The sequence below is a fragment of the Hetaerina americana genome, unplaced genomic scaffold (assembly GCF_022747635.1).
Source record: "Hetaerina americana unplaced genomic scaffold, ioHetAmer1.1.p SCAF_54, whole genome shotgun sequence".
NCBI lineage: Eukaryota > Metazoa > Arthropoda > Insecta > Odonata > Calopterygidae > Hetaerina > Hetaerina americana.
Window position 1 is genome coordinate 2,933,315 of NW_027287139.1, and position 24,186 is coordinate 2,957,500.

The 24,186-nt window shown below is 35.1% G+C and overlaps 1 protein-coding gene across 1 annotated transcript in view; it reads left to right on the top strand.

Moving 5' to 3' along the window:
* LOC139694749 (unconventional myosin-Ia-like) overlaps window positions 1-24,186 on the top strand; it is a 151,489-nt gene that overhangs the window by 93,835 nt on the left and 33,468 nt on the right. Inside the window, exons 8-18 of the mRNA XM_071593253.1 lie at window positions 63-169; window positions 1,629-1,776; window positions 4,086-4,313; window positions 5,524-5,801; window positions 8,002-8,235; window positions 13,841-14,061; window positions 15,965-16,101; window positions 16,409-16,598; window positions 17,104-17,320; window positions 18,663-18,812; window positions 22,500-22,559. Coding sequence (XP_071449354.1) covers window positions 63-169; window positions 1,629-1,776; window positions 4,086-4,313; window positions 5,524-5,801; window positions 8,002-8,235; window positions 13,841-14,061; window positions 15,965-16,101; window positions 16,409-16,598; window positions 17,104-17,320; window positions 18,663-18,812; window positions 22,500-22,559 — 1,970 coding nt within the window. The remainder of the gene's footprint in view (window positions 1-62; window positions 170-1,628; window positions 1,777-4,085; window positions 4,314-5,523; window positions 5,802-8,001; window positions 8,236-13,840; window positions 14,062-15,964; window positions 16,102-16,408; window positions 16,599-17,103; window positions 17,321-18,662; window positions 18,813-22,499; window positions 22,560-24,186) is intronic.

The following is a 24,186-nucleotide window of genomic DNA, read 5'->3' on the forward strand; positions in this document are numbered from 1 at the left end:
TCATTCTAGTGTATTATAAGATGATCATTCACACTTGACAATAGGTTTCTGCTCTCTTTTAGAATCGCTGAAACTTCAGAGGAATGTCGATAACTATGCCTTTCTTCACAGCAGCCGTGCCCTTCAGTTGGAAACAGTTGATGACCGAAGGGATTTCCAAGTAACCAAGGTATTTTATTTGAAATTTGTCACATTCCTTATTGGCTTATATTGCGTCTGTTGGTCTTGCAATAGTGAATGACCCTTCGTTTTATATCCGAGTCTGAGTTCATTCAGTCAATAGATAAGCCTGAGAATAAAGTTTTAAGTGTTAAAGCTGATTTTTTCATTTGATCATATATGTCCTGATAACCAACTGCACAGAAGGCTTCATATAATTGACCTCGTGGTAAACACATATTAACTAGCCCATTGTCTCAGCATATGAGGGGTGAAGTCACTATTTTTTTTCATACATATTCAGAATGTTTTGTGATATATTAATTGTATTGAATTATTATAATTAAAAATAAATTTATAAAAATTGAACAATATTATTTCGCATGAGTTTCAATGTCAATAGTCTTAAGTTAATTTGTGTTGCATTAAATTTTACTGTATAATAAAATCTATTTTTCAATCAATCAATTAACTACAAACTCAATAAAATACAAAATGATATAATGCATAATAAATAATACAATTTTAAGTTTATCCTAAGCGCACGCATGCACAAACACACACACATATATATACATAGATGATTTCATCAAAGTAACATGGAAGTAATGAATAACTGATCTAAGCACTTTTCCACTTGATGAAATTTTTTTTTTATTTTACGACCGGGTTTCGATGTATTACATCATTATCAGGTCGATAATACATCAAAACCCGGTCGTAAAATAAAAAAAATGTTATCAAGTGGAAAAGTCCTTAGATCAGTTATTCATTATGATGGGCATCCACCACATCACGCCTGAAGCTACTCAATTTGTTAACACAGAAATGTTGAATAAAAAACTTGGACAGTAACAAACATTATAAGAACATATAAAAAGAACACTCACACGTTATTTCTTGAAAATTTTGATGGAAATCACCTCGTCTTTATCGGAAGAAACAGAAGCACTGACTCAGTTACTGAGTTAAGTTAGCTGTCCAAGTTTTATGTATATATATATATATATATATATATATATATATATATATATATATATATATATATATATATATATATATATATATATACTACACATTCATTTATTAGTATATATATATGGGTTGTGGTAGTCCAGGGGGTAGAGTGTTGGACTACTGACCGGAGGGTCCCGGGTTCAACTCCCGGGCAAGGCATTCAGGGCACCTGCAGCTCCACCCAAGCTATGTGATTTTTTGGGTACCAGATCCTCCTGGGAAACCATAACCGGCACTGGGAAAGGAACTGGCCCCCCCTACCCTTATGTGTGAATTTCCCATGCCGTTGGGCTTAGTGCTGGGTGAACTCTACCATCACCTACTAAACCGACCTTCGGGTTGATTACTGTGTTTATGGTTTATATATATACACACACACATACGTATAAATGTCATAATGTTAATAATGATAATAATTTATTGTGAAAATTTTCTCTTGTTATTACTTCCAGAAGGCCCTTGAAACTCTTGGATTTACTCTTGAAGAAGTAATCAATGTCTTTCAAATTGTAGCCTGTGTACTTAAGCTAGGTAATATTGTTTTTATCCCTACAAACAACATTGATGGCACTGAGGGGTGTACAATTAGCAATGAATATGGTAAGTATTTCCCTATCCTATCATTTTAATAGCATAATTTCCTGTTTCTGTTCCCACATTTTGTTTTATTAGAATTTCTGAAATGTTAACAATACTTTTTAGTGGCTGCACTTTAACCAAACAAATTCAGTTTGCTTCAACTGCATGTGTTACTTCATGATTTCATTGCAAATCTTTGGGGGAAATCTCCATTCTTGTGCATTAACTTTGAGGATAACAACGAATGAAATAACTGGAAAATTATTTATTTTGAAAGGAATAAAAATGTCATGAAGAAATTGAAGAAAATTTTTTAAGTCAAATGCATTTTCATTAGTGTATGTTAACTCTGTTTGACTCCTAAGCATACAAAATTGGATGGAGCAATTTTGTGCTGGAAGCCCTTACTCATATGTCTTCAAACTGCAGAAAAGTTACCAATTATTTTTTTCATTATTCTTGTAAATATATGAAAAAATATTCATCACGCCAAAACATAACAGAGTTTAATATTGAAATAGTTGAAAACATGGCTCCTCCATACATGTAAGACAGAAAGTGTGGTACAATTCATGTCTGCTCTGATTTCAAACCATATACACATTCATTTTAATCCTTAGTGTACTCTTTGTAGCATTTCAATTTCAAATCCTCACTCAGTCATCCAAAAAGTATATTGAAATGTCTTATCATTTATGGAAAATTCTCTTTGAGGCTGTTTAATAAAGTATGGTTATAATTTTTTACTTCGTACTTCCCTCTAGTCATCCTCCCAAATATTGATGGTTCTTCTTAAAGCAGCCCCTTATTGAATGATGTGCCCCCCTTGTTTCCTAGTCTTCAAAGATATGCTCCAAACCATTTTTGCAATACACATTGGTCCTTCAAAATAACCAAAGTAGCTTTATGCTTTCCATGATGGTATTTCTTCACATTGGGGAACAGGAATGGGAACTTTGCCTTTTTTCTGCCATTGGTGATGCCATAGGTTTCCACGCACAGCTTTGCTGTCAGGATCAAAATGGTGTAGCCCAGTTTCATCAGAAGTGATTATTTGAAAGAAGCTTGGTATCTTCCTTTGACATGAACTCCAACTCTGGACAACCCTCTGCACAAACATCCTGTTGTTTATGAATGAGCAGTCTTGGAACCCTCCACACACTAACAAGTCTCACTTGGACTTTTTCTGGTACCAATTTGAGAGTGGCCCCAATGAAATGTTCAGTGTTTCTGATTGTGCTCTTATGTGTATTTTATTTATCTGTTCTCTCAATGGAAGGAGTGATGTGAACGTTTACTTCCATGAGAGCAGTGACTGGAACTCCTGGTCCGTATTCCTTTGAAATCGATTGCCTACCATCTTTTGTAATTATAAACCATCTTCCAGACCCCCCTTATAGGGAGAAATAGACTTTCCCTCTATGCCTTCTGTAACATTGCATAGACCTCTGCCAGAGATTTGTTAAGGAGAAAGGAAAGTTTCAATGCAGCATACTGCTCGTTGTGCACTCCCTCCTGAACTTACTTCAACTTGGAATGGCTGCCACCCGACTGGGCGCAAATCAATTAAATTGATGTCACATTGAGCTCACAATATATTAAATGCTTGCACTGTAAATCATGGGAATAAAAATAATTGATCATCACCCTTCATTGAACAGTCCTCAAAAATGAATGAATTAATCATTGTGATGTCACATTACTATAAAACTTAAATTAAACCAAGTAAGCATCATAGAATATGTTATTTAAAAAGGAGAAATTGAGGATTGCTCTAGTTTTGGGACTCATGTGGAATCATGAGTGTACCTGAGACACACACAATCATCTAGAAAAATGTGCTAGGATATGAAACAGAGGGCCAGTATTGCTAAGTGATGGAGAAACACATTTTCAGGCACATACCACAAACAGCCATTGAATTATATCATTCGACTTAGCTTCAAAATAAGTTGCTAGAAAGATGCATACATCACATCCAGTTCATTTGAAATGAGGAAAAAATTAAGAACTAATTTTACTTTGATAGTAGCAGCATTATGTGTGTAATTTCAAAAATCCCTTAGGTATTAAACATTTCCCAAGTAAAGTTGATTAGATTGTGTTATTTAATGTGTCCTCTCAAATAAGAACTAGATATTAGTTGAATTAATGATATTTCACTAAAACACCTAAGAATAGTGGATGGGTTGAATAGTAACTTTTCTGCATGGAAGGGAGACTTGAAATAGGAAATTATGATTTGCCTCAAAAATTACTCCACCTTACTTACAAACACAAGCTTACGCTGAGTAGTGAGGAAGGATGCAACTCTTGGGTATTCCTTCCAGAGCTGTATGATGTTTGCCACCTCTTGGGTACAGAGTTTGGTGAGCTTAGTGGCACTCTGAAGCAACGCACAATGTCTGTGGTGGTTGGGCCGACGCCTCCACCCTCCTCAGGGACCAAAGCATGCTCAGGGGACGGGGAGAGGGGTTCCCCTCACCATCACCACCACCACCCTCCCCCTCACCTGCTCTCCAGGGCTCAGGGGACAGGTTGTGATGATTCGGAACGAGGTACGATCGCCATAATTCATTTCCCATCTTCTTGTTTTGTTCCTTTTCAATGTACTCATTTGCCGATTTTTATTCCTCTTTATTTATCTAGTCTCACTGCATGAACACTCTGAAATCAATCTGCTTGACAAATGTTTGGTAGTTAGTTTTTTTTAATATGATTTTTTTTGAAGATGTAAGTCAAGTATGCTTTGCTTAACTAAATTAACTCGTTACATATTTTACCATTGCTGATAATTTTAATTACATTTTCAAAGTTTCAGTATTTGCTGTTGTGAACATGGATTGTTGTTTGTTCGTTGTTCATTCTTAATTGTGTGATGTTTGTTTATGGACATGGAGTTTCTAAAGCTTGAACTGGATAATGATGTTAATTCTTGTCAGCAGAATGGTGTGTTTGATTTTCTGGCCGTTGTTACTAAATTGTTACAATATTGCCTTAATCTTGCGATGAAATATGATTGTGAATGTTTAGAGATGTGTAATTAATTGTTTGCACTCTCCAAATGGATGCACCATGAATTTCATCACATTTTTAAAGTTCCCATTTATTCATTCAAATTAATCTCTCTGATAGCATGTATCAAATGATTAAAATATTCATTTTTTTATTAATGTGTGTATGAAATGCCATACAAATTTTTTATGAAAAGCTTGAAGGTGTTTATAAATTTGTGCCAAGTATTCCTTGTCAAATGAGCTCTGCTCATAAGTTTTTTCCATTATGAAATTTACAGAGACAAAAATAAAACTGTACGTAAATCATACAATTGCACAACTATTTGAAATTGACCATCAGAGTAACTTAAAATTTCTACAATGTAATGAGGTAGCCAATGATCAGTAAGATTTTTGCAGTTTCATTTCATATTTTCTGTCAAGTTGTGCATGTTCAATTCCTATTTTACCAGTTATAGTCATTAATTTCACTATCTAAATCCCTCATGTGTGGTAATTTTGCAGATACTCATAATGAGATGCCTGTTACTCATAGGAGACAAAAAATTTCTTGATGGAAGTGATATTATGCTCAAATTCATGCGTTATTGGTCGATTTTTATGGCTCAATGTTTTATTAAAATGTAAAATTTCACTCATTATATTTTTTTTTGTTGAAGATAAAATTTAAAAACTGAAATCTCCAAGTTCATGAGCATTTTTGAGTATTATTTGCATTATATTGATTTTCTATCTCCTCTTCCCTCCTCAGAGGTGTATGAAGTGTGTGAGATAGTCGGTGCGGACCAAGGCCTAGTGAGTAGTATGCTGACATCAAGACGTCTTGGCAAAGAGTGCCATCATTCCCTCCATTCCCTCAGCCATCACCATGTGTCTGGACAGACTTCACAGCCGCAGCAGTTAGCTGATACCTCATTAATAGCAGACCTCAGTGCAGTGGAGGCAACCACATCCAGGGATTCCCTTTGCAAAACCCTTTATAGCCGTCTCTTTACGTGGCTCGTCAACCGTGTCAATGAAGGGACAAAGGTGGGTATTTCACTGCCGTGGATGGCCTTTTCAGTGCTCTGATTTGTTTGCTGCCTCCTGCACTTTGGCATGTGATTGTTTTTGATAGGGTATCCCTTTATCTAGCAAGAAATTTGGCTAATATGAAAAAAAAGGGTTGGTCTCTAATGATTTATGTGAACTAGTCTCCATTGCATAAAGTTATTATTCCTTATGGATCATGCATGACTTAGTAATCCAATAGTTAAAGCATTTAGGCACTCACTCGAAATTCCTGGTTTCAAAGTCAAGTGATGTCTTTGTGGTTCAAACCAACCCAAAGCTTAGTACTTTCTGGGAGCGAGATCATCTTTTGATGGTGATTTGAAGTGAGTGAGGCACTTGGAAGAGGGAGGTGATTTGTGGCCTGGAGAAGCAGTTGAGTGAGGTAGAGGGTTGATGTAGGCAGTTCTCTGGCTGTGTGCCATGTTTAATGCATTCGTTATTTTGTTGTGACTTGATACATGAAGCGAGATCGGGATAGTGCGGTGGCTAACGTACTGGCTTCCCACCCAGAGGGCCTGGGTTCGAATCCTGGTGGCAGCACGCATTTTACAGGGGTATCCCAATCCCTACTAGAGGTGCTTTGTGGAGAGCACTTTGAGTGAGTACGCTATTCATCAGATGGGATGTCAAACTGCAGACCCCTTGGTGCCTTTTAATAAGAGTAGGGTATAGGGGTAGGTGATGCTGGGTTTCTCTCCAATATTCCTCCTTTCCCATCCATCCTTAATGGTGCAAATTACCTCAGTTGTCAATTGCCCCCCCTAATAACTACGAGGGTCATCCGGAAAGTAGTACCCGTTCGTGAAATAAAGACACAAAAGTAAATATTAACAAACATAAAAAATTTTATTTGAAAGAGGATACTTTAAACTACTTCTCAACATAATCTCCAAGCAAATTAAGGCATTTGTCATAACGTGTGACAAGTTTCTGTATTCCTGCTGCATAGTCCTTCGCCGCCAGCTCATTGAGATACGCGAGGGACCCATCTTGCACAAATTTTTGCATAATGCAGATGGTGTTTAACAATTTCATGAACAATTGTTCGAGAAACATTGGGAAAATGCTCACAGATGTCATCAATTGTGACGCGCCGATCGTTCCTCACGAATTCGTCAACTGAGCTCACCAGTTGGTCTGTAATGACAGACGGTCTCCCCGAATGCTCATCGTCGTGTGTGTTCCCCCTCCCCATGTTGAAGTTGCGACACCACCGCCGAACAGACGACTCGTCCATTACATTGTCTCCATACACCTCCTTTAATTGGCGATGAATATCACATGGGCGAACGTTTCTTGCATTGAGGAATTTAATCACTGCCCTCACTTCACAACTGGCGGCGTTCTCAATTTTTTTAAACATTGTAAACAATCACAGAAACAACACAGGCAATGCTAGCGTCACGCAACTTGGCTCAGAGAAGGCAGACAAGCCACTGAAGCTATCTGACCTCGTCCAGCGGCTACTCGCGTCGTCAGCACTTCATGCGGCACGAACGGGTACTACTTTCCGGATGACCCTCGTACTACTACTGCATTGATATATGAATGAAAACACATGATCACCAGAAACTCCGCCATCATTAGAATATATCAAGCAAACTTCTTTGTGCAAGAGAAATAAAAATTAATTCATCCTCTGTTTTCAAAAAAGGATCTATTGGGTTCATATTCTCAATATTTTGTATTTGAAGATTTCCATTTAATGTTATGACACCATTCAAACCCAGATATGCAGGCATTTAATTTCTCTCAGTAGACTTATTCAAATGAGACATTGGTGTAGACTGACGTTAAAGTGTCTGACAACCAGGAGTGCATAGTCATAGGTACTTCATATTCACATTTGAAATAAGTTGAGCATGGCAACGTAAATTAAAAGTGTGTTCAATCAACCTCATCACCATTTGGATTTATTATTATGGTTTCATTCAATGATCACTTTACGAAGTCAGCCACTCTCACTCGTATCAAATTTCCTACTTAAGCTATTCTCTGTGACATTTGTGACTTAATTGCCCTAAGAATGTCTGTTTAAAGCTGGTAGCTTTTCATTTTTACCAACAATCTAATATGTAACATGAATTTAATGGAATTATTCCCATGAAAATATGAAATTTGAAGTTAATAACAAACTTATTTTTTTGTTACATGGAATGTTTTCATTTACTTGCAGGTTGGTTGGTACGGAAAAAGAAGGATTCTCAGTTTGTTAGATATTTATGGTTTTGAAATGCTGGAGCAAAATAGCTTCGAACAATTTATAATAAATTTTTGTAATGAGAAATTGCAACAAGTAGTGTCAGAGTGGACTTTGAGAGAGGAACAAGAAGAATATGTGCGTGAAGGCTTAGAGTGGAAGCATGTGGACTTTGCCAGCAGCTCAGCAGTTTGTGAATTGATAGAAAAGGTAAGGGTGATGCACAATCGAATATTAATTTAAATTTGCTTTCCCATTCATTAAATGATATAAATATTTGGAAAGCCCAGCATATTGATCCTGGTATTGGGTGTTAATAACGCTTTAATATATTACGGCACATTTTATGCTGCTAAACACAAAGTTTAAAATTTTCAAACAAATTAGTAATATAATTGATTTATATTTGAGGTAAAATACTCTCTGACTTGATTGGGATGCTGAGCCAGATTCCTTTTTGCCATTCAGATTATTCAAGACTGCTAACTTGAATAACTGTTTGTGGATTCAGTTGGAAATGTCATGGGTGATCTCATTTCTGGTCCAGGTTTGACATTCAGGGGAGAAAAGGGGTGGAACCAGCGTCAATTTTATCGACGCTGGTTCATATATTTATCATAATATTAAGATGGGTGTGGAAAGAATAAATGAAATCAGAAATAATGAAAGTTCAGCAGTTTTGACAAAAGCAAACTCATTTGATTTTCCATTTCTTGGCATTCTTAAAGATACAATGGAACTAAATAAAAGAAACAAATTATGACAGTCAGGCCTCTCAGGGAAGGGAGTCCTTGGCATCCTAACCCATCTTCATCCCTGGGTCCACCCAATGGAGATTGTGAATCATGGGCCTTAATCGCTGTCAACCTGAAATGGTTTTTTTCATGACCAACCTCCATTACCTTTGTAGTTACTCATAGGAAAAAATTGGTAAATTATTCTCACTGTGCACTGGCACTGATTGATATTATAAGACTATTTTTATTACATGGCCCAGTGGTCAGCATGATTTTACATAGTGCACTGCGTACTCTCAGGCCAATATTCCTATTACCGTATTTTCCCATCGATAACTGTATATATGAAAAACTATTGAGTATATTGCAGAAAATAGGAATAGATTGGAGGAAAGGAGGCTAATCCACAACCTGTACATGTCTCAGACTGCACAGGTGCGAGTGGGGAACGGGGAGTCCGGATGGGCAGTGTTAGGAAGAGGTGTTAGGCAGGGTTGCCAATTATCACCATTGCGGTTCAACCTGTATGCAGAGGAAATGATTAAAGAGGCATGGGAAGAACTTGAGGTAGGAATGAAAGTGGGTGGGGAATTCGTAAAATCAGTTAGGTTTGCTGATGACCAAGCATTAGTTTGTCAGTCAGCCAAGTGGTTGCAAGCATTGCTGAGTGAATTGGACATTCAGTGCGACAGGTATGGGATGAGAATCAATATTGATAAAACAAAGGTTATGCGATTTCCTAGGAAGAAATAGGCTAACCTAAACATTAAAATAGGAGGGCATAAACTACAGCAGGTAGAACAGTTTACATATCTCGGTAGTGTTTTGGACCAACACGGTCAAAGTAGTAGGGACGTAAGGAGAAGAATTGCGCTAGGCAAAGAGGCTTTCACATGGAGGAGGGAGTTGATGACAGGGACGTTGAGTAAGGATGTTAAGAAAAGACTCGTAAAAACTTTGATATGGAGCGTAGCTATGTACGGAGCGGAAACGTGGTCATTGAAACAGGAGGATAGACGTAGACTGGAGACTTTTGAAATGTGGTTTTGGAGAAGAATGGAGAAGGTGAAATGGACGGAGAAGAAAACAAACGAGGAAGTACTTGGTATGGTGGGCGAAGAGAGGGGTTTGTTGGGAGAAATCCTATGGAGGCAGGAAAAGTGGATGAAGGGGTATTGACCGGCAGTGGGATGTTGAAGACTGTGATAGAGGGGAGAATGTCAGGCAAATGAGGAATGGGCAGGAACAGGATAGGGATGTTGGATGGTATGAAGGGAGGAAAGAGGTACTCTGAGATGAAGAGGGGCCTGATGTAGAATAGGTTGCTGGATTGTGTTTTGTTAGAAAACATTTATTTGGTAGTTTTCCATCCAAAATCTACCTTAACTGATAGATTACTTTTAAAAAAATATGTATACATACCAACAGATGCATGGCATCTATACATGTTTAAGGTAACTATGAAGACCTACGCGCGCGATATTTATGCAAATTCATGAAAACTACAAAGTTCAGGGTGCGCGTCATGCGTAAGGTGTGCGTTATCGATGGGAAAATACGGTAATTATACATTTCATTTCCAAATCTGTGTGCATGTATTTTTGCATAGATAATTATCAACTAAGGAAATACCTCCTGCACTATCAAAAATTAACACTGCTTTGTTAAATTATAAATAACTTCAAGTTTTCCTGATTATGACATACCCAAAATTATATTCATTTGATTTATTGTTCCTCTTATGGCTGATCCTAATGTATTATGCTACAGCAAATGATCTCCAATCCAGTCATTTGTCAATATCAGTCTCTTAAGCTAACTCTTTAAATATTGGATTTTCATGAACATGAAATTAAAATTCAGTGTTTTAATTAAAACTCTGTGTTTTAATTTTACTCAGATACCATGCTATTAGGCTGTCTCCTTGAAGGCAGCTTGTTATTATTCACTTTTGTATGGATAAGCTTTTACATACTGATGAGGATGGAGAAAAATCAGTTTAAATAAACACTATGGAGTCATTACTTCAATCAAATAAAGGGTTTTCATAGGCAATTTTTAAAGTAATGGTCAAATATTACAAATGATGTCATGTAATTACGTAGGAGTATAATAATGGAATCATCAATAAGATCAACCATTGCATTTTCCTGATAAGATATTGCCAATCACTGGGTTTTGTCATTGATGTGGGTTTGAATCTTCTTCCCACTCTGGTTGCGTAATAAAATGAATAAAAAATAAGTTATTTTGGAACTCATTAATGCACCTGTCACAATTGTTGCTGTTTTGTGTCCTACCTGCCTGCAAACTGCCAAATCTCATGAATTATGGCAAAATGAATGGTTTTTATTAGAAGTTTCTGAAAATATTAATGTAACAAATATTACTGTAATGCCTCAAAATTCTTCAAAGTGCATAACTTGAGCGTGAGCACACTTTTGCCTGTGACCTTACCACAACTCGATAGCTCCCTGATAGACCGATTCCTGAAGGTCCTTCAGGGTACGCGTGTAGGCTTGCTTCTTTGACGCCACTTAGGCTCCCATAGTGGCATCCTTTGACGGAGGATTTCACTTTCACAGGGAATAGGAAATAGTCTGATGGTGCCAAATCGGGACAATAAGGGGGTTGGGGAACCGTAGCAATGCCATTGCAGAAGGTCTTCGTAAGCAGACACTTGACTCTGCTCTTGGTCCTCTGTCAAGACCTTTGGGACAAGCTCAGTGCAGATCTTTCATGTCACCAAATTTTCAGCGATAATAGTGTGTGCACTGTCATCTTATCAATGCCAATATGCGATCTGAAGTCATGCACTATCATAACTGATCGTCTGAATTCAGCACTTCATGCATTCGTCAGGAAAAAATTGTTACTGATACTTTTTATACAAACCATGTATCTTGCAGTACCGCTGTCTTCACATTCATATGCAATATGTTGATGTTTCAAAGATTTATCAATGTCTTACCTGAGAAAATCCTTTCAATTACTAAAAACAAGTCAACTATAAGTACATAAGTTTAGGCTTTGGTTTAGCGTATGGCATTCCAAAAAAAGTGTTTCAAAACTAGACTGGTGGAATGGTACAGTGGCAATTTTGAATACCTTTCATTCCTCAAATTTGAAAATATAACCATGTCTCATGTAATCAAAGCAGTGATGGGTGGCAGAGGTTGCATAAGACTGGCCCATCAAAAAAAGGGTACACCCCATTGATGCCTGGACCATTGGAACCTGTTATGTGGGTGGTTTACACGGAATGGAATAAGAGTTGGTGAATGAAATTATTGCAAGATAAATGGATGTCTTCTGTGTATGTGAAACTAAGTGAAGGGCAACATCGTAGCATTGTTGCAATTAACTAAATTGGTGGGGCATAATGGTCAGAAGTTAACATTAGTATGCTCAGAAGTCAGGGTGTAGACTTGATTTTGAATTAGGAGGCTCTAGGATAAGCATAAGGAAATACAGGTAAGTGTTCACTAAGTTGTTCAGGATTTGTACAAATATATTGCAAATGAAAAAAAATTATTTTATCATCAGAATATAAAACTTTTTATTGCCAGAATTGAACACTGCACATTCCAACTAGTATAAATCCATGATGTCAGCACCATTTATAAAATTTAATGACATTTATCTGTTGAGAAGCTGAGAATTGGTGATTTTCCTGGGTGATTGGATCAGCAATATGACATTCCATATAGACAAAGGAAGAAGTTGATTTATCTAATCCAAATGTTTCTTACTTAAGTTAGTGCAATAGTTGTTACCTACACACACACACACACACATATATATCTGAACATCATTAGCTGGTGCCAATGGGATCCTGAAGTTGGAGAATCACATAATTAATACAAGATATATTTATTTATTTAACGACTTCATTGGGGCAAGATTGACACATCATTGTTCCTTCTTCCACCTATGTGGGAATTGAACCTGCGACCTCTGGGTTGAGAGGCGAGAATGTTACCCCACCACCACCAAGGCCGGCAAAAGACACATTAAATTAGATATAAGGCGTTTCAAAAAGGGAAATGAAGTACATATAACATTTGTGCATAGTTAAATTCATGAAATGTAAAGGACATGATTTTTGCTGGGTTGAATATGTTAATTAGTTATTAAAATGCCGCAAACATTGATAACATTCTTGTGCTGGAGTTATGGTATTGCACCTCGTTTTCAGTGAATTTACTTAATTTATTAATAGTATTCTGTAATTAGCACTAAAAATCATCCAGGAGATAAACCGTTTTACAACAGTACAACAATATGTAATCACATACTTAACCAGTAGATGAAATGCTACAAAAAAGGACTTTCATTTTAACCAAATTGAAATGTTATTTGTTGAGGGATTGCAGTGTAGGCCATTGAAATCTCTCCAGAGACAATATGAGGTGAAATATTTTGCTGATGAGTATGGGCAATAGTAATGAAACTGCCCTATTTGAAATATAATCAACATTTGCATTTGATTTTCTATTTATGCTGATTCTTTCTTAACTATCATTATTGTGCATTGAGAATCCCATGTCCTCCATGGCAGAACACTCTGTCATCTATCTAGTCATTCAATTCTGAGAATCGATGGGATAAAAATGTTCCATTTCTTGTCATTATAAATTAACTTCTAATGCCAGGACCAAGGCTTCAATGTTGTTTTATCATGGCAATTAGAAATTGGAAATATATCACTGAAGAACAGTTGGGTTAAAGCTTACCCTTTACTTGGTGATAAGAAATATGTATCATTTTAAAAATCTGAAATTTCAGTGGCTTCAGTTAATTTTTTAAAACTGAATAAAATATAAAATGTATATAATATTTTTTTATAAATATATCTTGTAAACAATCTATCAACATGGCTTTGGAATCATAGGATTCCTAATGTGGGGAAATAGTTCTCATATTTTCTTATATCTTAACAACAATACTTGCTGGCAATTTCTTAAAACTATTCCAGCAAATTATAAATATGTAATCATATTTTAAGTTGAATATGTAGTTGTGTTTGTAGAAATTTTGTGCACTTCTTAAATGTGGTATTTTTCTTAATTGTCTAGAACAATCATGGTATTTTATCAATCCTGGATGAAGAATGTTTAAGAGGTGCTGAATGCTTGGAAACTGGCACCCAAGTTGTCTTCCCATCATTAGATGAGGCTTTCCTTGCTCGAATTGCACATGCTTATGCTGGCCACACCCACTTTGAAGCTGCACCTCAGCATCACAGAAATTTTGTTAAAAGTGAAAATAGAAGCACTTTGCCATATAATTGCTTCAGGTGAGAAACTCTTGCATGCATCCATTGGTTGTGATCTCTTTGTTCAAACTGAGGGTCGCATATTTTTAAATTTTGCTGAATAAGGTGCTAAAACCACTATATACATTCTTAGATCGTTCAATCATTTCAACTGATGCAAACAACTCAAAGTATTTGCAACACACTGCAGGTGAAGGATATTAAAAGTAATACCCTGATTGAATGCTATCAAAATTGATTTTCCAATTTACAGCAAAAACTGAAGCGTCACTTTGCCACCAATCAATTGATTTCTCTTTTTGCAAAATTTGTCTTGCATGAATGTTATAAATCTCTATTGTTGGCACATTAAAGTTACCTATAGTTGATCACAGTCCCTACCAAACATTATCTATTAATCATAAACAATCAATTTCCGGCTGATTTTTGAATACATCAAGAATCTTCGAGGGAAATGAAATCAAGCACCACTGCTGCAGGCACGCACCCAGGGGTGTATCCAGGCAGCAGCAGTGTTTGGCAATCGTGGCAATGCAATATTTTATACAGAATCCAAATATTTATACAGAAGCAGGGAAATGGATTTTTTTCTTGACAGAGTTGCTATTTAGGCCCTTCTCTTGTAATTTTGGGTGGCAATTCTTCATATTCTGCCTAAATCCCATTTTCTGTATGGTTGAAGGTTTCATTTAAGTGTTCTCCAACCAACTTAGTATTCTCATCATTCCACCCCCATGAATCCTTTTTAATATCCGCTCCCTGAGATTTAATTGTTGATTTTGTTGATGAAGTGGAAAATAAAACGGAACATTTGAAGCATAGCAATGGTCAAGGTCTTTGGCCGTTTCATTAGCTGATCCCTGTCATAGCCACTGTGATGACTCTAATTCAAGTCACCAGAAATCTTTGGGGTGGTGAAGATTGAACAGAATGTTTGTAATACTCAATGTTTTGAATGAATTTGAGGGAAAGTATATGTTTGACTTATAGGGCCAGTTAACTTCTTAGAATTTCATTGTAGGCAACAGTTATCTGGCTTATAACTTAATATCTATTATTATCGTTGGGAATTATTATTATAGTAGGGAATTATGGTATCAGTAAGATACCAGCCTTGGATAATTCGTGATGGGCTCTTGGATTAGTATCACACTAATCACAAATGGACAGCTGAGTTGTGATTAACCTCACTTATCAAATTATATTCACCCTAATGTGCCAAGTCTCCATTGTCATGGTCAATATGGGTCTTGGTGACAGATCTCCCCCCTACAGATATGGCATGCATCATACTCACCTCCTCTGTTAAATTTTTTTGTATTAACATTTACTTACTTACTTACTACACATTTATAATAACTTTATTGCTAATGTAAATGTGGAAATTTTGCAGAAAAGGGTGTGTGTGTGTGTGTGTGTGTATATATATATATATATATATATATATATATATATATATATATATATATATATATATATATATATATATATATATATATATATATATATATATATATATATATTTATGTAATATTGAATGCTTGAATGTTGGGCATGACAAAATGAGTACCTACTTGTTTCTCTTCTATGATTTCATAAACATCCTGAAGAAGTACGTAATAGTTTTCTATTTTTCTATGTTTCACCACTGCAAAGAATTTTTAATACTTTATGCAGTTACTAATTTCATATTACATTTTTATTTTAATGATACATACTTTTTGCATAACATGGATTAATGCTTATCCCTAGTCCATTTGTTCAGTTAACATGCTGTAAATGTTTTAAGGTGGGAAATGAAAGGTTTTACTTAAACAGTTATGAGTGAGTAAATGTTTTGTTTTCAATTTGGATGTAAGTTGAATGTAAAACTGTGAATTAATTCATTTCATTTCCTCCAAATAATGATATTTCTCCCAAACAGATTGAAGCACTATGCTGGGACTGTGACATACAATGTATCAGGATTTGTGGATAAGAATAATGACATGATCCACAGAGACATTTCCCTTGCCATGTACAGGTGTGAACATCCATTGCTCAAAGTATTGTTCCCTGAAGGTAAACTTTCCCTAGAAAAGTAATTGTAAAAAATTTTGTACAGAGTATTGTCTTCAGTTGAAGCTCTATTTTGAACATTCTAATAAAATGTAAACATAATCATATTTTTGTGGAATATAATTATTATTTATCCATTTTGATATTGGTTTTCTCATATTTAGCAATCCTTTGAAAATGAAAATGATGCTTCCCATCAATCAATAAGTGTGAATACTTTTGCTATCACAATATAATGGGTTTCATATTGGCTAGGAATTCTTAGATGCTATGAAATTTGTCTCAATGTTCTCTTCTTTTGTTACCTCAGGAAATCCAAAGCGCACTACATTTAAGAGGCCTGCTACTGCTGGAACTCAATTTAAGGTGTCGATGGGGGCACTTATAAAAAACCTTCAATCTAAAAATCCTCATTACATTAGGTGTATTAAACCAAATGAATTGAAGCAGCCCCGGATATTTGAGATGGCTTTAGTACTTCACCAGGTTAGGTATTTAGGGTGAGTTATGAATATAGGCACCAACCAAGGGGAAGGGAGTGAGTTTATGAGGAACAGAAACTGAAACTGCCACCTTATTCAGCTATACAAATATATATTTCACTTTCTCATCCAGTTCTTATTAATGTGTTTACAACTAGATGATAAGGTGTGAGGTGAAATAGTTCTGCTCACAGAATTATTTAGAAAAATGAAGAATATGCATTTAATGAAAAGCAGAAAAAAATTTTTCCATCTGAAATTTTTAATTTCACTGCACACAGCTAATTAATTAAAAATATTTGATATTGAACTAATTAAGCTTATTTGAAATAAAGTGTTACACCATTAATTTATAACTCAAATGTTTTTTTTTATATGTAGCTCTGTAGGTCTCTCTCTCATTGCTTGATATAAATTATCTGATAAGTGTTTGAAAATAGTTTGCTTTCATTTCCTATTTCTTAATTTATAATGTAGTCCTATTTGAGTACTCTTTTCAACAATTCTGAATTTGCTTGCACAGGTTGGTTGAAACTGCAAGAATTCGAAGGTGGGGCTTCTGTTATCGTGAGACTTACGAGTCCTTCCTTCAGCGTTACAAGATGTTGTCCATTCACACGTGGCCATGCTGGCGTGGTGCGGCTGCTGAAGGGGTTTCATACTTGTTAAGGACTCTGCCAATATCAGCATCTGAGTTTGCTTTTGGTCGCACGAAACTGTTCATCAGATGTCCTCGGACCGTGAGTTCCTGTTCAGTTTCACTTGCAGCACTCCTGCAGCTCTTTTGAGTCATAAATAATAATGTCTTATATTTCATCATTCCTTAAGCCACAATCTACGGAAATCAAAGTGGTTCATAGATATCCACATATTATATGTCACAGTTTTTACTCTATCCTCATCCATCAAACCAACCTTCAGGTTGATTGATAACTGTGGTTTTTTTATGCATCACTCATTAACCAATTTGGCTCTGAAATACTTTTTTTTCCAAATACTATGATGGCCAATTTTGAAATTATTTTGCATGATGTATTATGTAAAAAACTTTCAGGCCCTGTTAAGAGTCGATTGCCGCAGAAATGTTCTAATGTAATACACAAAATATCATCTACACTCTGATTAAAAATCGTTCAGGAAAATTTTACCAAATTTTAGGTAACCTGTGCCATTTTAGTAAGTATTTAGCTTTAGTTGGCACCAAATTTCACTGGTTAATATTCTCCCTAAGCCATTCATTTATGTATTTTTATGACCCAATGGTTTTCATGGTAAAGTTTTAAGCTTGCTAATTGGTAATGTACAAAAATACAGTGAAATATACCCAGTTTTCGCTAAATATTTTGTGCTATTTCTAATGAATAATTTTGCAGAGGTTTCAACTAGCCCATTGTAATTTCTTTTATGGCTTCAATACAATTGGCTTTTTTTTACTGGTTCTTGTTAAAAAAAATGTTGTTCCTCCTAAAATAGTCATTCTTTTATCAGTGCATGAATGATACTGAGAAGCTCAAATTGCCTCATTAAATAGAGAACAATGGTGATTTGCTGAAATTTAATAAGTTTCTCGCAGTCTCAAAAATCTCCTGAATGAATTTAAGTTCCTAGTGCAGTTTGAAGAGAATTAAAAAATGGGTCTCATGACATCCTTAAGAATTCAAGCCTGAGAGGGATTGTTTCCAAGGATCAATGTGAAAATAGTAAAAATATCAGATTGATGGAAAGATATGTTGTGTTATTTACTTCAGTGATTATAGATTACCCCAAATTTAAGCCTGTCAACATCAAAAATATCAGATATTTCCCAAAGGGGGAAACATGCATCTTTCCTTGAGATGCATTTATACAACAGAGGTACTTTTCATTTTATCTTGAATTCCCCAGAAATGAAAGTCTCTGCAGTTTTTGTAAGGTTTACAATCACAGATGGTAAGCATTCCCTTATATTTATGTGGAAAATCCCTTCTGCAGTACATAATTATGTACTAAGTGACAAGGCTGTGCAATTTAGAATTAATGACATAAAAGCATTTTTAGACAATGTCCTAAATGGACATTAATTCCTGCTGGTCTCAATTTTAGGTCTTTGAATTGGAGGAATTCCGGAAAGAGCGCCTAGAAGACTTGGCAACATTGTTGCAGAAAGTGTGGAGGGGGTGGAGGAGAAGAAGGCAGTTCCTCTTGATGAAGCACAGTCAAACTGTAATTGCATCCGCATGGAGAAGCTGGAGGGTAGGCAAAACTTTATTTACCCTCATAAAATATAACCATCATGTCAATTACCTATGTGTGTGTTCACTTTACTTTGCTCCTTATATCACAAATAATTTTTGGATGAAATGCCTAGTTAATTGGGATGTGGTTAATATTATTTGTGGAAATTGGTTGGTTTCCTGTCAAAACAACAGAGCAGAGATTGTTCCTCAAATAATGAAAATTTCATATTTAAATTTAGAAATCAAAGCAATATGTTGTTACATGAAATGATCATATCATAAGCTGCATCTAATTCCATTGCCGAGATATTCCGGAATAAACTTCTGGTATTTTTTTATGATGTAATATTTAATGAAAATGAGAATAAAGTTGCTCAAATTTATGTTTGGAATAACAAATATTGAAGTTGTCATGGAAAGTATATGCTTCTCCTAAAAGAATGACCTTGAGCCATAAGTTGGACATTTCTAGATGTCTCATGAGCAAAGATTAGATGAGAGATATGGACAGGTTTCACATTTGGTCCAGAGGAAATGGAATCATACATGAGATTCTACAAATAATTCTTTTGTCCACACTCTTAAATTTGTCTTTAGATCTTTCTTGGCTACTTATGATTAAAATATCAAAATATGAAGGAATAAAATTAAAACATGATTAGAGGGGGAGACACTCTCAAACTCCTCTCAACTAGTAAATCTGAAGACTGTTCCCTGAGTGGATCATAAGTCAAAATCTCAAATGACAGCATTACAATTTAGGAACACTTTGGTAGTTGCATGAATGACGACATGAAGTCCCTATTTTTAACTTATCAGATTAAATTTTACTCACTTTGAACAATAATTGATTTTCAGAGCTATTTATTTCTTCAAAAAATTCATAATATGCATTGTATTAAATCCAGTAAAATGAGGATATCCGTCTAACTTTGATGATTGCCTTTCTTGGAATTAATGATATAATAGAGCAAATTTAATGAGAATAATCCTTCTGTGCGCTGTGCTTTGTGCTGTGTGAGCAGGCCCATGGTTCCCTCTGATGAAAGAAGGGAACATTAAACCCACACCCCCATCTTCATTGACAGCATGGGAGAAATCAGGGACAAATTTATCAAGTGGTGGTAAACATTATATTAAAAATATATTAAACTAAAAAGAGAATGTGATTTTGAGGAATTTTAAAATATTTAATTATGTTGTACTAATTTTTATTTTTTCCGAAAATAATTTATGATGATGAATGAATGTTAAGGAAATATCTATGAGAAATCTCTCTACTCCTATATTTACCTAAAATTTCAATTTCAAACTCTTTTAATTTGTCTATGGAGCGTACGGAACATCTGCCAACATGTATTAGCTGCTCTATTCATTGTCCAAACATCTATCGATATTTTTGTTTGAATAGTGCATTGCATCATATCGACAAGTGGCAAAAGTTTTCAGATCCTGATAGAAAGTCCAAAGCATTAACTGAAAAATTTTTTATTCCTCTCATCATTTAGTCATGTAAATAAGTGTGAAAATATCAGGAGGTTGATATGTATATTTGTTAACCATCATTCTTCTTACATTTGATGGATATGCAAACATACATCCATCCAATTTAACCTTGTCTTTAAGATTTAAAATTAGTGCAGTGGAATCCTGATATAATGAGCACAACAGATATTGACAATCTTAGTATCAGTAATTCCTAAGATGCATTGTAATGCAGTATGATATAGATGTAAAATAACTCAGTAAGAGAAAGCCACTAATATTGCATCCACAGTGGTTGTTTCCAATGGGGTCAACTAAATAGTAATGCCTGATTGCTCAGAGATACCACAAAGATCAACATATTCTATTCAAAAGAAAATTGCCTCCTTCATTCACATGACTAATGGTAATTTTTACATTTATATGGTGGGTTTTGTCATCATTGAGCTAATTTTAAATTCAATGAAAATTGGCAATCTCAAGTGCACAAAATTCTGTTATCCACTTCCTTATTGCTAAAAAAGTTCACCCGAAGAAATTCACCAGCAGTTTATGATGATTTGGTTATTGATGAATCATCTGTAAGGCTTGGAATATTAATTCTGAGAGGAAAAATGTTTATGATGAGCTGCAGCCTGGTTTACCCCCCCCCCCCCCTCCCCAATTGCGGAACATCTCAATGCTGGTGTGTCAGGCACGATCATTGCATCAAACTTTCCTGCATGACTGTAGTCAAGAAACACAAAAACATGTTGATACTACAAGTAAATTAGCTCTATATGAGCGAGAGTTAATTGCACCTAAAATTTAAAAATAAGGAATAATAGTTTTTTCCTGGTATGATAAAATAAAGAAATAAATAATATTATACACACAGATTTGAAATTGATGTAGATATATGTGAATAAATAGAATTTCCATCTTCAAGTATTCAATGAACATTATAGGTAAAAGCTTGACAGTGCTACAGTACCTCTCTAGTCTTCTCTCTGCCAAGCCCTCACCTCTCCTCATTGATGGTCACCGGCTGACCAAAATAACATCATTGGAGCTAAGTTTCTTATTATTGGCTATAAGAATTTATTTAACTTCAAAATGAACACTATGATTTGACTGCATATTGTAATTGCTGCTTTGATTTTAAATTTCATAGTAGTAGTTTTAAGGGGAGGCGACCGACAGCTAAGGTCTTTTGCGCCATAGGGGATGGACAGGAAAGGATGAAGGGTGGAGAGAAACCCGGCGTCGGCATTAGCCTGCTCTTTACGAAAGGCGCCAAGGGGTCCGCAGTTTAACGTCCCATTCGACGGACGGCGTACTCACTCAAAGTGCCCTCCACAAAGCACCTCAAGTAGGGATCGAGATACCTCTGAAAAATATTCAACACCGCCGGGATTTGAACCCGCGCCCTCAGGGTGGGAAGCCAGTACGTTAGCCCCCGCACCATCTCGATCCCTTAAATTTCATTTAGTGAAGAATTTTGTGAGGACAGGTGATATGTGGGGTATTTTTCTATATGAGGCATGCCTCTTTAAACCAGTGGGCAAATAATGAATGAATATCTGCAGAAGGGAAAACTTATTTTATCCACTTGTTTTTTTTGAAACCTTTAAAGCAATTTAGTATAAATAGATTATCTACTGGCAGATTTCAGAAGCATAAAATCGTGCAAGGCTAATGATAAAGATAGGTGTGGGAAATATTTTTAAAAGAGAAATAAGTACAAGAAGGAAGCTTTATTAGCATGAAGTTGTTTTAAATGCTTTATTGTGTTGAATTTTTAATTTTATTTTATGGTCATATTAGAAATGAAATTTAATATGAATTCATATTAAAATGAGTACTTCATGCTAAAAGGAGTATACAATATTCTAAACTTTTGACAGATATTTCATTCAGCTGAAAATCTTAATTTCCATATGTCTATGGTTTGAGTGCAACATTCATAAAAATGCATTTCTCACGTGATCACACTGTTATTTTATGATAACTTTCATAGATATTTCCATGAATTCATCTCAACATATTATCTTGGTTAGCTAAGTCTATACATATTTATATCTAAGTTTATTTAGTCTTAAATATTTCATTCAAGTACTAAATTATTGATCACAGGCTAATTATTAAAGGTAGATTTAATTGCAATTAAACTGGATCATATTCTGTGCATAGGAGTACTGTGTAACATTATGTTTTTATTTGGTGTGACTGGAATTAGGAATGCCACTTTGGAAACTACATCAAAGGAAAAAAGAACTTATGGTGTCTATGCAGAGTGGTATGTAAATATAATGTTGAACTATTGCCTTTTTATGACATGTTTTATACTTTCATTGCTCAGCCTACTGGTTTTTGTGGGTAAAGGTTTAATGCTAGCGACTTTCTATCAAAATTTTGAAATAAATCTATTAACTAGAATATCATAGTATTTAACTTAAAGTAATATATATCTTGTGGTTATGCACTTTATCACCATCCTTGTAAGTATTGGTCATCAGTTTGCTATGTTCAAATGTTCCTTATACACCAAAATTGCATCAAGCTCACCATGGCGGTAATGTTATATTTATTATATACAACTTAAGCATAATGCAGATTAACTAGAATAATTTGTCACCTCACAATATAGATAATATATCCTTCCTTGCTTACAGCATTAAATCTAGGCCTATACTAACCACTGTATTCACATATCATTGATTTCACCAAGCTTTTCGTAATTGTGAGAAATAATCATCTCTTGTAACTTTAAGTAGAATACTAAAACTTATGGCAAATTCTTTCTTTTCTGGTATGCTTTTCATTTATGGCAGACTTTTTTATGCTCGAAAATGCAGTCTTTAGTAAATATTATATTTGTATTGCTATTGTAAAATTATTTTGTATATTCTGGTATTTAGTACTTTTTATTGTTCTTTACATACATATCTATATAAAGCATTATTATATTATGTATTTACATGTATATTAATTCGTAATTTATTGATTTAATGATTGAAACTGTTATCTGTACAGTAAAATTTTCTAATATATTACTTATTGCAAAATGAATTCAAGTCCTGATTCTTTTGCCATTTAAATTTTTAATGACCGCATTTTCCCATCAATAACGCGTGCGTTAGCTGCACAAAAATGTTCAGACGAACGAATATATGTATATGTGTGTGTGTATAAAGATGCGCGGCCTCTATACACGTTCGACATGTATGCAAATATATATTCGTATCTATACAAATTCATGATAACTATTAAGTTCTGGGTGCGCGTTATCAATGGGAAATTACGCTAGTTTACATTCACCATAGCAAGGTTAAAGAAAATTCATAATAAATATGCAGGGGTTGGCTGGAGCAGTTGGCCAAGTTATTTCATTTGTGTGGTACATTCTTCAATGCAATTACCACTGGGTATGCCTCACTCATGGACGTAGGCTGTATGAAAACTAAGTGTGCAAATCATAATTTTGTTATGAGAATCATGCTTACATTAAGAGTTGAAATATCAATTAAATGTGATTCCAATTTAATGGCAACTTCACAGAACTAATTACATAATCACATAGTGTGAGGGGTACTTGACACGGAATTACAACGAAAATAATACTCAAGGGATTAATGTAGGGAACTTGCAGTAACTCTTTTTTTTAACTGCATTTTATCGCTAGAATTAAAGGAGATTTTCTGGTTTCCCATTAGTTCCGAGTAAATTTTTGAATCAACATTACTTTGCCTAAATATTGAATATCCTTGTGCCTGCATTTGTGTTCATGCATAATTCTTGATGCTATGTCATGGAATAGTTCCTTAGGTTAAACTTTCTCCAGGACATGTGACCAAACCAGGGACAGTGACAAATGCCTCATTCCTTTCTATGAAAACTGTTAAGCTTTTGTGTACAATAAATTT